The 15,087-nt window shown below is 40.1% G+C and overlaps 1 protein-coding gene across 6 annotated transcripts in view; it reads left to right on the top strand.

The window, feature by feature from the left end:
• The window catches only part of SEMA5A (semaphorin 5A), a 629,987-nt gene that overhangs the window by 365,173 nt on the left and 249,727 nt on the right, over positions 1-15,087 (top strand). For all 6 annotated transcript variants that reach the window (XM_059724459.1, XM_059724460.1, XM_059724455.1 and 3 more), the window contains 2 exons: positions 1,535-1,633; positions 4,522-4,735. In XM_059724459.1, coding sequence (XP_059580442.1) covers positions 1,535-1,633; positions 4,522-4,735 — 313 coding nt within the window. The remainder of the gene's footprint in view (positions 1-1,534; positions 1,634-4,521; positions 4,736-15,087) is intronic.

The following is a 15,087-nucleotide window of genomic DNA, read 5'->3' as shown; positions in this document are numbered from 1 at the left end:
ATTAAAGGTACAGTGTAAAGTTTCAAATTCAGGCTGTAGTTGAACTGTTAGAGTAATATTGTAGCCTTGATGGTCCAGGACTTCTGTGAAAGGCAAGGATTTCTTAAGATGATGTTTTTTATTGGACCAACTGTATAGTTGTGTAGCTCTATCCCAACTATGCAGTTGGTCCAATAAAAGATAACACCATTAGAGATTCTTGCCTCTGAATTTGAAAACATTTAAAAGAACTTTAAGAGTTAATTGGGAGATGTTAGAAGCTGAATTTAATAAACAAGTTACTTGACTTGAGAGAGACACACATTCAGTTGTATATTTGTCTCTTTTTCCTGTATTTTTGATACTGAAGAAAAGATTCCTAGAGGAATACACTTGTGAAAATTGCCTCATGTGCCTTTGTAGCTCTGTCTATTGTGTTTTGCATTCTGGCAAGGTCTTGTTCAATTTATGTAGGATGTTTTTCCCATTTTCCAGAATTAAAACCTATTTGCAAGATGTACACACAGTGCATTTTTGTCACTGTTTATAGCCATAGCCCAGATAATAGGGTTTTCTGAAATGTAACAAGGTACCTCTTCAAAGTGTGCAGACTTAGCTACACAATTCCAATTAATACCAGTAGGAGCCAGTTAGCTAAATCTCCACCAAGTGCTTTAAAATTTTACCCTAAAGTGTTCTTGTGCAATAGAAGTAAACGGGAAGGGATTTTAGCAGTGCATTTGATTTGTGAAGATGTCTGCGAATTGTTTTCTTAAAAACATATCACTTCTTTGCTTCATTTTAAAGGTATTGTCTAATAGGAGTGTTTGTATATTCCTGATTCAAAGTTTTGATATATTTTTAGCAGCAAAAAGTCCTCCATGAATCAATACTAAAGTTTACTGTTAGAGCCTTTAGCCTCTAAAAGTAGAAATTGATATCAGGAAAACTTCATATTCTTTAATGGAATAAAAAATGATAACATCATTCTTCAAGGGTGAATTTGCCTAGTGAAAAAGTGTGGTACCCATCTTGAGCGGCCTCTGTAGTTGGTGAAATGTATATCTTTTGCATGTAATTCAGCATGTTTTAATAAACTATATTGTGCACTTGTAAGAAGCTAAAAGAGTAGATATGCATCCAGAGACTTAGCACATACATTTAATCTATGGTAGCTTCAACATACTCTAACCAATGATCAATTTACCGACCATCCTTGCTTTCTGGCCTAGCTTGTCTTGAGTATATAGCATTTTGTCTTGTGGGTCAGATATTTTTATTCAAAGTGGTATGTATTAAATATTAAATATATAAACATTTAAACATGTAAAAGATTCATTCAGTATGGCACAGGCTTGTGTGACTCTGCTAAAAGATTTTCTTAAGATTAATATACTCCTATCCTCTAATTAGGCATTCAGTTTGTATAAGACTTGATTACTCACACACGAGATCATTAAAAAATTTATTGTCGTATACACCAAAGAATTGGTAAAGTTTTAAATGGTCTCCTTTGCAACAGCACTGAATACATTGTTTCTTTTCTTCATGCCAGGAAGAATGCCAGAACTATATCCGTGTACTTCTTGTTGGTGGTGATCATCTCTTCACCTGTGGAACCAATGCTTTCACTCCTATTTGTACCAATCGTACGGTATGAGTCAATGATTTAATCTGCCTCTACTCAGAGTAAAGAGCATTGTTGCTGTTTTGAAACCAAACATTTCCTAAAGGGGAGTAGGTAGTTCTTTAGCTTGGTACTGATCTTTTCTGCATATAGAAGTCTAGTTCAAATGCAGCCCTAATGTTTTTTTCTCAAGTAAGATAAAGTTTTGATCTGAACAGTAAAAACATTTTCATATTACAGAACAAGGGGCACCTGAGTTGACACTAAGGAGTTTCTTGCTGGTTAAGAGAGATTCAATCACCTTTCAAGGCTGAAGTAGCTTCTTCTGGACATGGTCCCTTCTAATTGGGGATGTGGCATGTTGTTGAATAATGTAAGGAAGTTTACATGGCTGCTACCTATGTATTGACATACCACGGTATTTCACTCTGTAGGTTGTCATGCCAAGGACATTTGGTACAAATACTAAATTTGCATGAACAAGGCATTAACAGAAAAAAAGACACAAGACAGCTATAACATGCTGATCAAAAAGAGATTGATCAATTAAATAACTAGACAAATAACTAGACTAGGGCTTTGACTTAAAAACTAATCACCTTTTATTTGCTTTCTCAAATATATTTCAAACTTGTCAGAACAATGTCAAGTACATGAAGCATGCACCATTTAATATAAGTAGTACAATAATTTTCCATGTTCATAGAAGATGAAAGGGCTAAGTGATTAGTTTTCATCAAGAAAGCATAGAAAAAACAAAGTGATTCACATGACTGTGAATCATACCAAACCTTTCCAAAGTCATCTTCTGGATGACTTCTGTTTTGGGAACAGAGAGACAGATCATAAGATACAGATATACACATATCTATACACTTGAGAGAAGACGCATATTAACTTGGATTCCATAGTTCATGGTAAAAATGTGAAACTGCCTTCATTTTTTTAAAAGTTGTTTAATTGAACTTTTTAAAAATTATTTTTGTACTTTAAAGCATTATATAAACTAGTCATCCACAAGAAGGGATATAGCAGGAATGCTTCTCAAATGCATGCAGTTTAATAGTTTTTCTGAAATCCACAACTAGAAATAGTTGTGTACCTAAAAGGGAGATTTATGAAACCTGATGTATGGAATTTGGACATCCAGTTAATGCATTTGTGTGCTAACAGAAATAGGGATGTGTAGCCATGGGCGGAAAAAACATTAAATTTAGATAAGTATATGTATGACATTGATTTATGGTTAGTGTCAACAAGGAAACTTTTGTTTTTTTAGAAAAGATTGTCATCATTTCACTGACAGCAGTCCCTTTCTGTAATTTATAGATTTAAAAGACATCAAAAAGAACAATATTGATCAAGGAGATAGCTTTCAGTTGCAGAGAGAAAGAGTGAGACTCCATTAAGGATCAATAAAATTATAATAAAAATCAAAACATCCCTGGCAAGAACAGGGAGATCTTTTGGGAGGAAGAGCATGGGGGGAGAGGGGGTGGCATTAAGCAAAACAATTATATATATATCTGTTCAGCGTCAAATCTCTGGGAAGCTGTATGCTACTTAAATGTGATGCCCATCCATTTCCAGACACTATTAGCTTCATGATGGCAGTTTGTGGGTGAAAGTATTAAGACTCACTGTGTCGAATGGGCAGTTCTACTAGGATGAAGAACTCATTTTTAATTTTGAGCTTGTTATTTCTGTGCAATTCCTGGAAAACAACAAGAAATCCAAAGGGTAGTTTTTATATGTTTGTCAAGTGCTATATAGGGCTGTGCAAAAGAGCACCATTTTGTTTCGACTTCTATTTTGCCATTTCAAATGGACGCTGTTTCATTTAATTATTTTGTTTTGTTTAGTTTCGAAGTACTGTTCCTTTTCGTTTTGTCAAAACCGTTTCACAGTTTTGAAGTGTTTCAACGTTTTGCCCATAGGCTATAATGGGGAATCATGCAGTGCCTATAACTTTGTCATTTCTTGCCTGATTCAGATGAAAATTGCAGGGCTGGTAGCCCCTTCTGAGGGCATGAAGACTACAGAGTTTCAGGAGATGGGTGCAGGGGTTTCTGGGAAATTGCACCTCAAAATTCTGACAAGCAAAACTTGTGTCACTTGCCGGCAGCGACAGCCTCCTGTCATCCTGCGCATAGATCTGGGAGCCTGCACCCATGGGAGGGAAGTGGGACTGTGTCGGTTTCCTCCTGGGGGTGCAAGCCCGTGGATCTGCACTCGGGATGACAGGAGTCTGCTGCTGCTGCCTGGGACTGGCACTGGGCAGAGGCTGTGCCCAGTGCCGGGAAGACTTGTGCTGCTGCTGGCCCCAGACAGCAGCATCAGCCTCCTGTCATCCTGCGCACAGATCTGGGGGCCCATGCCCCCAGCAGGAGTCCAGCAGTACTGGGAGGGCAGGTTGAGGTCTGTTAGGCTGGCAGAGCCACTCAGAGCCCAGCCCTGGATCTCCCCCACCTCCTGCCACTGGGCTGCTTCGAAACTCCAAATGTTTTGAAACTTTTGAAACATTTTGAGTACCCTCATTTCATTTCAAAGCCTTTTGTTTCATTTCAATTTCTCGGTTTCAAGCTCGAAACGTGTTGAGACAGCTTTGAAATGAAACACTCGTTGAAATTTCGCACAGCCCTAGTGAATATCTTAGTTGTGATAGACAGATCTGTGATCTTTCATGATGAAAGACTGTGTGACCATGTTGGATACAAAAGGGAAGCCAGCTGGGCATTAGGATAATGCCTTTTATTTGGGCCGATGTCAGAAAAACGAACAGATTTACTTGTTTTCCACATTATAACAAGGGAGCTAATTTGAGCTTTGTGTATACATTTTTGCACAGATAATGTGGTTTGAGTCTTCTTGTAATTATTATGTAGTTTTAATTGTCTTTTCCCTCTTGTTTACAGTTAAGTAACTTAACAGAGATACATGATCAGATCAGTGGCATGGCTCGCTGTCCTTACAGTCCCCAACACAACTCCACAGCTCTTCTCACTTCCAGTGGGGAGTTATATGCTGCTACCGCCATGGATTTTCCAGGAAGGGACCCTGCCATCTATCGCAGTTTGGGCACCCTTCCTCCTCTCCGCACTGCACAATACAACTCCAAGTGGCTGAATGGTGAGTGTTGGCAAGCTTCATTCAGTACATTTGTGTACATCAGGCCAGCTTTCCACTTCTCCACATTCTGTGAAGTCTGTGCTTGGGGCCTGAAGGCTTTTGAAATATTATCTTTATTTTAAAATTGTTCCTACACCTCCCTTTCTTTGATCAGAGCTAAGTCCATACAAAATGCAGGTCAGTATACAGGGTCTTCATAAAGTTCTTGTGCTCTTTTAAACTTTAATAACTTAGGTTGTAGGTATGGTAGAAACAATCTGTAAACGGCATTTAAAAGCAAATTTATTAAAGTTTCAGGACAACTAGAGTACACAATGCTAGACTTTATAAGTAGTAATGATTTTATTCTTGAATAAGATGAAGCTCCGTGCCACTACGCTTTGAATGTACAACAGTTCCTAAATGATGTTTTCCCAGAGAAGTGGATAGGCAGAGGCGGGCCAATTGCTTGGCCACCTCATTCACCTGACCTGTCACCGCTGGACTTCTTTTTATAGGAACATGTTAAAAGTGTAGTTTACTTGTCAAAACCACGTTCTTTGGTGGAACTTAGTGCTAGGATCACCAGTGCATTTAGTGCAGTAACTCAAGAGCAACTGGGAAATGTTTTCAAGGAGTTGGACAATCGGATTGAGCACTGTATCATGATGGATGGTGGCATTGTGTACTCTAGTTGTCCTAAAACTTTAATTAATTTGCTTTTAAGTGCTGTTTACAGATTGTTTCTATCATACCTACAACCTAAGTTATTAAAGTTTAAAAGTGCACCACGACTTTATGAAGACCCTGTATTATGATGCAGGACATTTGATGCAGCACTCTGCACTGTCAAAGGGGAGTCAACCCTTCTTCCATTTGTGCCCATAAAACTGTATGCATACAATTCTTGTTGCTTTCACTAGCATATATGGTTGATAGAATTTACATGAGCAAGCATGTTTGCACATACAAGTGAGCATAGCTCCACTTCAGGAAAAGCTTATAGGCATAGGTTCAAATCTGTGTGTGTGTGAGAAGGCCTGTGAGCCTCAAGGCCTATACACACAAGGCATATGAATGCAAATATAGGGATCACGTTTTGAAATATAGGCCCTGTTAGACATTGCCAGCCAAGGCAGAAAGTATTTTTACTGTAAAGAGTTGACATTTTTCTTTTAACTGATTCGTATGACATAAAAACGAGCAAAAGATATGTATAGAGTAATATCTTTTAAATGATGATCCTTTTTTCTCTCTTTTTTCCTACTTTCCTTCTATCCTGACTTTCTTACCTATCGTAAGAGAGGAGTTCTGGGTACTTAGTTTCTCTAAATTTATTCAAACTACTTTATTCTGAAAATCTCACTACATGTATCAGAACCAAGTGTGTGATTTACTTAATGTATCAAGTATAGAAGGTAGCAACATAATGTGCATGCTTTCTGTGCAGAATTTATATGGCAATTACATAGTGAAAATCCTTTGGGAATCCTATGCAATTCATAAGGCGCATTTCATATAAGAATCACTTTCTGTGCTTTAGCCTGTATGATGCAGCCAGGCTGACCATTAACCATCCTAATATGGAGATGTGGAAAACATCCCATTGCATTCAGTTAGTATGCCAAACCTTAATCCAGGGTGACTTTGCAACAGTTACAAATATGAGTATGGATATCTGAATTGGAAAGAGTGAAGGATCTTTAATTGCAAGGGCCAGCTTGCATCACTGTAGTTCTGTGTAGGCATTTAATGCTTATATTATTGGGGGAGGAAATGTAAATAGACCAGTGATTTGTAGAAATGTACACTTGAGCATAAAAGAATGGTATATGTCTGTGTTGGCAGGCGCAGAGATGAACTGTGCAGTGTCTCTCAGGTGCGTGCTTACACAGGACAGCTCAGCCTGCCAACAACAGTAGCTAGTCTTGAATGATCTGTTAAATTCCTTGAAAAGCAGAAACAAACAGTAAGCAATTTAGAATGGATTGAACTTTTTTGGCTCTGTCTGGAGGACCCTGTCTTGACAGGCAAAAACTGCGTGCTTTTTTCAGTTTAACTAAGCTTCAGGCCAACACCTTTGAAGCTGTGTGTGGCCTAGGGAAAGTGGCCAGACCAAAGTGTGGCCAGTTGCAACAGCTAATACATTCTCTGTTCAGCAGTGCTTCCTGTGCCACAAGTCATAATCAGCAGATAAGGACTTCCTGCTGGGAGAAATTAGAAAATGGGGAGCTTCTACTGAGGCCCAGCAGGGCCACTTTCCAGTCCATTTATATGTAAAAGCCTTACAGACTTTTCCTAAAACAAAATCTGTAGTTTAATACATCATTTATCAATTTTCCTAGGGACTGTCCTTGCTAGGAAGATGCATTGTGTTATATCTTATGGTAAATAACACACCATATAAACATTGTGGCCCTGATCCTGAAATCAGGATTGCTTGCTTAACTTTATGCACCTGTGTATTCCTATGAGATTGTTCCCACATGTAAAATTCAGAGCACGAATAAGGCTTTATGGGTACAGGAGCTTAGAGTTAACTAATAAGCAGAAGACATTTTATATCTGACAGTCCACTGAAGCCTAAGTTTTGTTTTTTTGTCATAGGCATTAGCTGGATGTATTTTCTTAGCCTCAACAATGTCATCTGTTTGGATTTAAGATGATAACCGGGTCCTAGATTTTAACTTTGGAATAAATATGAAATAAGAGTTGTAACGAAATCTTGCTTGAAGCAGAACTTTATTTAACTGAATGGGGAGGGAAGAGCACTTTTGGGAGTGTCATAATATTGGTTAGTTCACTTGTTCTTATGACTGTCTGCTTGCCCAAACATGACTCTGCCACCTCCCAGCAAATAGCACTTACTTTTGCAACACTGGCCCATAGTGCAGCTTCTTACTTCCTATACTGAGAGGAAAATAGGTAGTACTAAAAGGTAAGAGGGTAAGTGAGTCATTTTTTTCTAACCAGCATGAAGTTTTTCTGTCAAACATAGTCCTACAGCAGTAGTTGATAGGTAAGTGTGTGTTGCTGGTTCACATTTGTGGAGTGCAGTATATAGATGAAGTACAGGTCTCTGGTATCTGATGGTTCAATGAGGAAAACGGACTTTTATCTTGCATGGTAGAACTACCACTCTAAGTACCCAAAGGCCCTGATTCAAGCCTTTCCTAGGTGAACTTGCCAATACTCCAGTATTTAGCAATGCTTTTTTACTGCAAGATAATTGAAAATGGCAGGTCTTGTTTGGCTTAAAAACTAGTGGACTGTTTTCCTAGTAAATTCAAATATTTGGAAAGTCTTCAGTCAAGCTGAAAGCAATGGCCCACCTTTCATATTTGAGCAGCATTCTGAGAAATCATTTGCCTACCTTATTTATATGCTGGGATGCTCAGCATTCACTTTTTCTGGAAAGATTTTTGAGAATGGAAATTTTATTTGGAGAATGTAGATTAATGACGAGTTATTTTGAGAATATAGATTAATCAAGAGTTTAACTAGGCACATTGAGAATGGTGGTAAAACAGTCCCTTTACCACCAGGGACTGCTACTGAGAGTGCTAAAAGTGGGGAAAAGACAAGAGAGCTCTCCCTGTCTTGAGGATGTAACTGTGACTGGGATACAATGAGATATCATTGCTTGGAATTCAAAATATCAAGAAAGAAAATATTCTATACAGAGTTTCCATTTCAGCATGTGACTTCCCCTTCATTGTGGTCCAGGTACAGACCTGTAGTTACTTTCAGCTACTTCTTTGTATAGGAAACTTTATGGATTTGTAAGTAACCCATCTAGACAGACCTCTAAGAGCAACATTTCTGGCATGTGTTACAAAGCAGCATTCTTCACAGGCCCCCCAACTATGTGTTAAAGGAAGAAGATCTGTGGTGTTAATTGGAAGCCATATTTGGCATAATGACATGAAGCTCATAATAAAACCAGGTTGCATCAGCAGATGGATATTTAAGGCTCAGTGAGGCATGCTGTTTTTGGTTTTTTTCCCCCCATCAGTAGCCTTCCCCACTAGAAAATAAAGTTGTTTACGTGCCTCTTGGAGAGGTGGTAGAGAACTTGATGAAAGGACACAGGGCAGAATTCTATTTCACTCTTAAGAAGCGTAAGTGATGCGCTGTTTTTAGGTTAAAAGTCACAAAGTACCATTCCACCTCGCATCATTTAATGGCCTGAATTATGCTGGGATGTCTAAATGCCTCACATGACTGAATTGTTCCTTTTGGACATGCCTAAAAGGAGGCGTCTAAATCCATTTAATTTTTGTTGTGATTGAAATTCACTGGGGAAGCATAGAGATGCTGCATAATCTCCTGAAACACTAGGCCAACACAAACAGCAAGCATTTACTGCTGAATCATGACAGTAGCACCTGGGAGCAGATCTAGGATTTGGCAAAGGCAGGTGCAGGAGCAGCCACCCATGCTGCAGGGGTGGCTGCACCCCTGCCCCCAACCTGCTTCCCCACAACCCATTGGTGCAGACAGACAGACTTTTTAAAGTCCCCAAAGCATGTAAGAATCCCTCCGCCTTCCACTCCATAACCAAAGGCATGTCCCCTCCTCTCCCCTTTCCCTGCTCCCCCCAGCATGCCTGCCACTGCTGTTTCTCCATTGCTCCAAGGAAAGGTTTAAAGCTGCTCCTGCCCACTTCAGCCAGGCTTGTTTTGGACTGGGCTCAGCAACAAGGGCAGCAGCAAAGATGGGTGAGGTGGTGGGTTCCCCCACCCTGCTTGGTCCCCTGGAAGCAAGTGTGGGGAGGGGGAACCCTCATTGCACATTGCTACTGCATCTGTCACTGTTCCCAGCTGAGTCCAGCTTCTGCAGAGCTTCGTTGCAGCAGGCAGGAGCAGCTTGGAAGCTTTCCCCACCCTCGGGATAGTGGGAAAAGCAGCAGCTAACAGAAAGAGCAGAGGGGAAGGGGAGGGGCAAGGACTTGCCTTTGAGCATGGAGGGGAAGGATGAGGGATTCTTACCTGCTCTGGGGATTTGAAAAAGGTTCCAGAGGCTCCTACAGGTCCAATTTGAAAGTGGTGTGTGAGCTGCACCACTGCACTGCCACGGGATCTGCTCCTGGTAGCACACATCTTTTTCACCATATGGACTGAAGGCCAGAATCCCCTCTCACTTGCATTTATGTAACTCTATTGGGCCAGATCCTCCCCTCTGCTACTAAAATATAATTTAAAGTAATGTTTGTAACAGTATAGCTCCAGATCTGTCAGCCTTTGTTTAAAATGCAGAAAAACACTTTGGAGTAGGGGTCAGAATCCAGGACTCCCTTGGCCAGTTTCAACTGGAAACGAGTGGAAGGCAGTCCCTACATCAATGCCTGGCAGTTAGGACACTATACTGTGCTGTGCTCTTGGAGATGTAGGTTCTGAGGGTGCAGGGGTCTTTCATGTCTTAAGAAAGGGCTCTCATGCCCTGAGCAAGGGCTCTAACCAGTAGGCAGGAGGAAGATCATCTTTCTGTTGATATCTGTCTTTTCAAGTTAAAGCCCTGAAAGAAGCTTATGCTTTTTCAGTCAGGAGAAGTAGAATCTAACCAAGTAGATCCATGTTAGTAGAGGTTACAGTCCCCCATTGAGCTGATTGGAGAGCCACATGCCATCTGGAGATGTCTACGTGCTTTCCATTAAAATGCATGAAAGTGTCATGCAGTTCTGTAAAACAAAGTAGAACATATTTGCGGAGAGAGGGGAGCACAGTACTTTGAAAGTACAGCTGAACTGAGCATCTACACAGACAAAGTAGAATATCTCCCTGACTCTTGTCATGTAAGCCAGGTCCTTGCTGACAGCTATGCAATGCATTAGACTTCCAGTGGGCCAAGTAGAATATAGCCTGTAATAACCATGGATGGCTTTTGTACTTCATATTTTCATGGAAAACACTTTCACAACAGCATATACTAACATGCAAATTGGGTATTCCTTGATCCAGTCCAATTGTTCTTACAGCATTTTTCTTCTGTCATTTTGTATCAAGTAGTTGTCAAAGATCTAAATGAGCATGGCTTAAAAACACGTACCCTTTTGGTGCATTTACAAGTCACCCTATGGCGACGTTGTTATGGGGATGGTGCATAGTTAGTTTTCACCACTACTTCGCTGTAGTGGTGCACTAAAATGGAGGAGCATAACGCTACAGCAAAGTAGTTGCTGATCATGCGTAGACTCATGTGATTGCTACATTGCGATAGCACATCATATGGTGACGTAGTGCATCGCTACAGCAACGTAGAGCAGTGTGTAGATGTGCCCTTTGTCTACCATGGAAAAAACTGGCTCTTGTTAACATTTTAATGAATGAACAGGCTTATGTCTTTTGGGTAGAAAGTTATTGAGGAACAGTGCCAGGTCTTGAGCAGTTACTTCACTCTCCTGCAGTTGGGCTGCAGGCCATCTGAGGGCTGACACAGACATTGTTAATGTGGCTGATGATCTCCTTCTGGCAAGGAACCTAAAAAGACCTGTCTATGTGGGTTATTTTTAGTGTTTCAGCCACGTTTGATGTTATACAGTAGAGCTTCTCAGCCATTGGATCATAACACCTCAGGGCACACACAAGGCAACTGGGGATTACATGACATTGACAGTTTTACTATTACAAATAAAATGATGCACACCCTGACATTTGAAGCTCAAAAATTCTCTGAGAATCTCTTAATTTATTTTCATGATTCATCATCATTATCACTGATATCTTTCCTCTTATTTTTGTATCAAATCAATGGCATCATATGAAAGGGCAAAAATATTTGATATTAAATAAGGGTTCAACAGCTCGAAAGATGGATAAGCATTTCTGCAGACAAGCAGGCATATGTGATGAGAGAGTTTTTGAATGATTGTGCTGGTCCTGAAGAGAGGAAACTCATTGGATTACGAAAATTTGCTAACCACTGCCAACAACATTCTCTTGTGGTTCATTGTAGTTTTACTGCATTTCCCTCTGACCTTCTGGTCGTCCAATTTGTTATACAAAGCTACTAAGAGAGATTACATGAAAATGTGGATTGTAACATTATTAAAATGTTGATGCTACCTTATACCTCACAGAAAACTGAAGTGATAACTAGTAGTTGAAAGTATTCTTCAGTGGCATGGCATGGCATAGCCTGGCATTTTTGGTCACCTAAGGGCCAAAAATACCACTTATGCACAAGTAAGAATTCTATTTTTGGCCACATCATATGAGCATAGACTTACTCATCTACATATGCAGACTGGACGTATGCGTAAGCAAGAATATGATGGTTGCGGTGGAGCGCCTTCCACCTTTGGCTCAAATATTATGTCTTGTGGCTCCACAGTGGCAAAGAGATTAGACTAGCACAGGAGAGAGAGAATACCACATAGCTTACATGGCTGGTAACTTTATTGTTATGAGCAGTGACCGAAATGGAAAGTACTCATGGTGTCTAAGGAGGTACACAGTATAGCAATATTTAAAGAAACAGTACATATATAATAGCTAACACAGCCTTCCCAGCTAGAGGCAGACATTCAAAAAGCCTGAACCTAAATTTATTCAGTCTTTGCAAGTTAGTCTAACCTGGCTAGGCTGAAGTAGTTTGTAACTGCACAGACATCCGAGAGACATGAAGGCACCTGCCTGCAGTGGCTCGGGTTAGAAGTTGGGAGGTACTACAGCAGCCCTCCCTTCCCTTCTACAGCACTGAGCTGAGCAGGGCATGGCCAGACCCTGGCAGGATGCTCTGATTAGCTCAGCCACTCTCACCTTAGCCCCTGCTCCTGCCTGTGCTGCACTCTGTCCCTCACTGCAGGGGCCTCAATCTGCCCCCCCCTTCCCCCCCCACAGACTGACCTTCTGGGCTGGGCCGGGGGGGGACAGCGTGCAAGCACACATGTGCTCAGTCCCACACAGCCTCAGATAGACTGGAAGAGGCTCTGCAATTGACCAGTCGATTGTGATCGACTGGTTGGTGACCACTGGTTTAAGTGCAGTATGTAATTTCACCCTTAAATGACCATGAAGAGAATAGAACACGACCCTAATGGTCAAAAATGTCTTTTAATTTTGGGTTTTAATTGTCCAAGAAATTTAGCTAAATATTCTTCTAATTGGGCTTTGCTTTGTAATTGATCAGTGAGGTATAATTTATGCTTGCTTATTTTTTAAGATACCAGTACAGGAGCTGATTATGTTTGCATCTGCAAGTTGGACCAGGTGCTAATAGGCCAAAGGATTCAAACTTTTGGTATATTAGCTTCATTATTTAGGCTGGACGTACTTGCAAGAATTGCACTCCTCCCCAGGATGCATAGTCAGTAGGAACATTTCTTTTTCAGTTGACCGGTACCAAGAGGAGATATGTCCATATGCTTCATTGTCTGACCTTCAGTTCATTCTGTAAAGTCTCTTTCTTTCATCTAGGAAAGAAGTCAGTAGAAAGGCAGTGATTTGTCATATTTAATATCCCTACTGACTCTCCCTTTACATTTCATCATTTTGTGAAACACTGGGAATATAAAGCTTCTTTCTGTACAAGTTCTCTTTGCCGTATGTGATTATGTACCTAGGTGGCTTGGTTTTGTCTGACATGTTTTAAACTATATCAGTCTTTTTTTTGTTTTTTTTATGGTAGTGAGACAATAAGTGCCCTCAACATATATACATTTTTTTTTAAATCATGAAAGACATATAGCCACACAGTCAATTTACAGAGAATTGATAACTAAAATGTCATCTGATATTATATGCATCTCCAAAAAGGATAAAGCCATAATGTTCATTAAAGAGACTTCCAGCTGGGAAAAGTATAGAAGCGTTTGCCTTGGTCTGCTCTGTTGGCAGATAAAACATTGTGACTTTTGAAACCATAGTATACATATGCTACTATAAGAGTGCATGGGCATTCGCAATCCAAGAGACTTGCATAAGCTTCCAAAAATATTCTTTTTGAAGGGGTTTTATAATATTTATTTATTTTTAAAAATCTAATATTATAAAAAGTGCCTCTAGGTCAAACAACACCCTCAATATTTCCAAGGTACACCTACTAAAATTTCCCAATAATGTGTTGGGGATCATACTGAATCATACTATAGTTTGAAAATAACTTTTACTGCTATTTGGATATGTGGAAAGAAAATCTGAGCTAAGAGCAGTGATTAATCCTTTTATTTATGCTTTTAAGGATTAATGCAAATGATTATAACAATTCAAGATTGTCCCTCATTTTTATAATGAAAATTACTGTAATTACCCAAACCAGGAAATATTTTGTGTAAGCCAAGAACGCAGTGTTCTTGGGGTTATTGCAACCTTGAATTTTGCTTTCAAACCTAAGATATGAATAGAGATATGTAAATGATCCTGACTATTATGCCAATTTTGGCTGGTTTTGCAAAAAGACAAATACTTGTTTGCCTTTCATTATATTGTTCACATTTTTGTTGTGAGCAAAATACAGTTTTTAGTAATGTGCATTCTGGGTTGTAGAGTTTATCGGAAAACCTTAGAAAATGATGCAAATGAGATTTTTTACATATACTTTAACATGTCTATGGTAATCAAGGAGGATCTCTGTATTTGTCACATTTTGCATATCATGGACACTTGTAAGGTCACCACTACAGCAGGAATACAAATTAAAGCATCCTGGTCTAAAAGCATAGACACGTGTTACTTGAGGATAATAAACAAAGCAGTACAGAGCCTCTGATTTAGAGCTGGATGTTTCTGAATCTGTCCTGGCTATGGCGACAGTACCAGCACAATAATTAGTACAGGACTATCTGAATTCTGAGGGGCCAGGGGACACTGGCATGCCTCCCAAATCACATGCTGTGCAGGCCAGATGTTGCGGTATGTGGGCACCCCCTGCTGAGGGCACCTTCCCCACTGCATCATGTTGGCTCCCCTGCACCACATCATATGGGCTGTCCCCACATATTGTGCTTCATGGTGTACCACGCCAGTGTTTCCATGCCACATGAAACCCATGGGTGGTCCTCCTGAGCCTCTCAGCTGCAGGCTTCTTCAACCCCAAGGGCTGTGCTGCCCTATCCTTCAGAGGCAGAGGTAGGTAGCAGAAGTTGGAGGGAGGAGAATCCAGAGACCCTGGCAACAACAGCAAGAGAGCAATGGGGAGGGCGGCATCAGGCCCAGGGGTCTGGAACCTACAATTTAACCCCTCAGATAGACAATGCTGAGTTAGTATATTATAGTGTTATAGGTTTCCAAAATCACTTTTCCTGAGATTTTCCTCCTAATGTTTTGAAATGTTGAAGTAAAATATGAAATTGAGACTGAAATTCAACTTTCTATATAATAAATCACGAATTCACTCTTAGTTCTTCTGGTTAGGAAAACACATAATAGAGGAAC

Source organism: Alligator mississippiensis, chromosome 3, assembly GCF_030867095.1.
Source record: "Alligator mississippiensis isolate rAllMis1 chromosome 3, rAllMis1, whole genome shotgun sequence".
In the NCBI taxonomy this organism is placed as follows: Eukaryota; Metazoa; Chordata; order Crocodylia; family Alligatoridae; genus Alligator; species Alligator mississippiensis.
The sequence above is the reverse complement of the archived record's forward strand: the minus strand, read 5'-3'. Positions and strand labels throughout refer to the sequence as shown.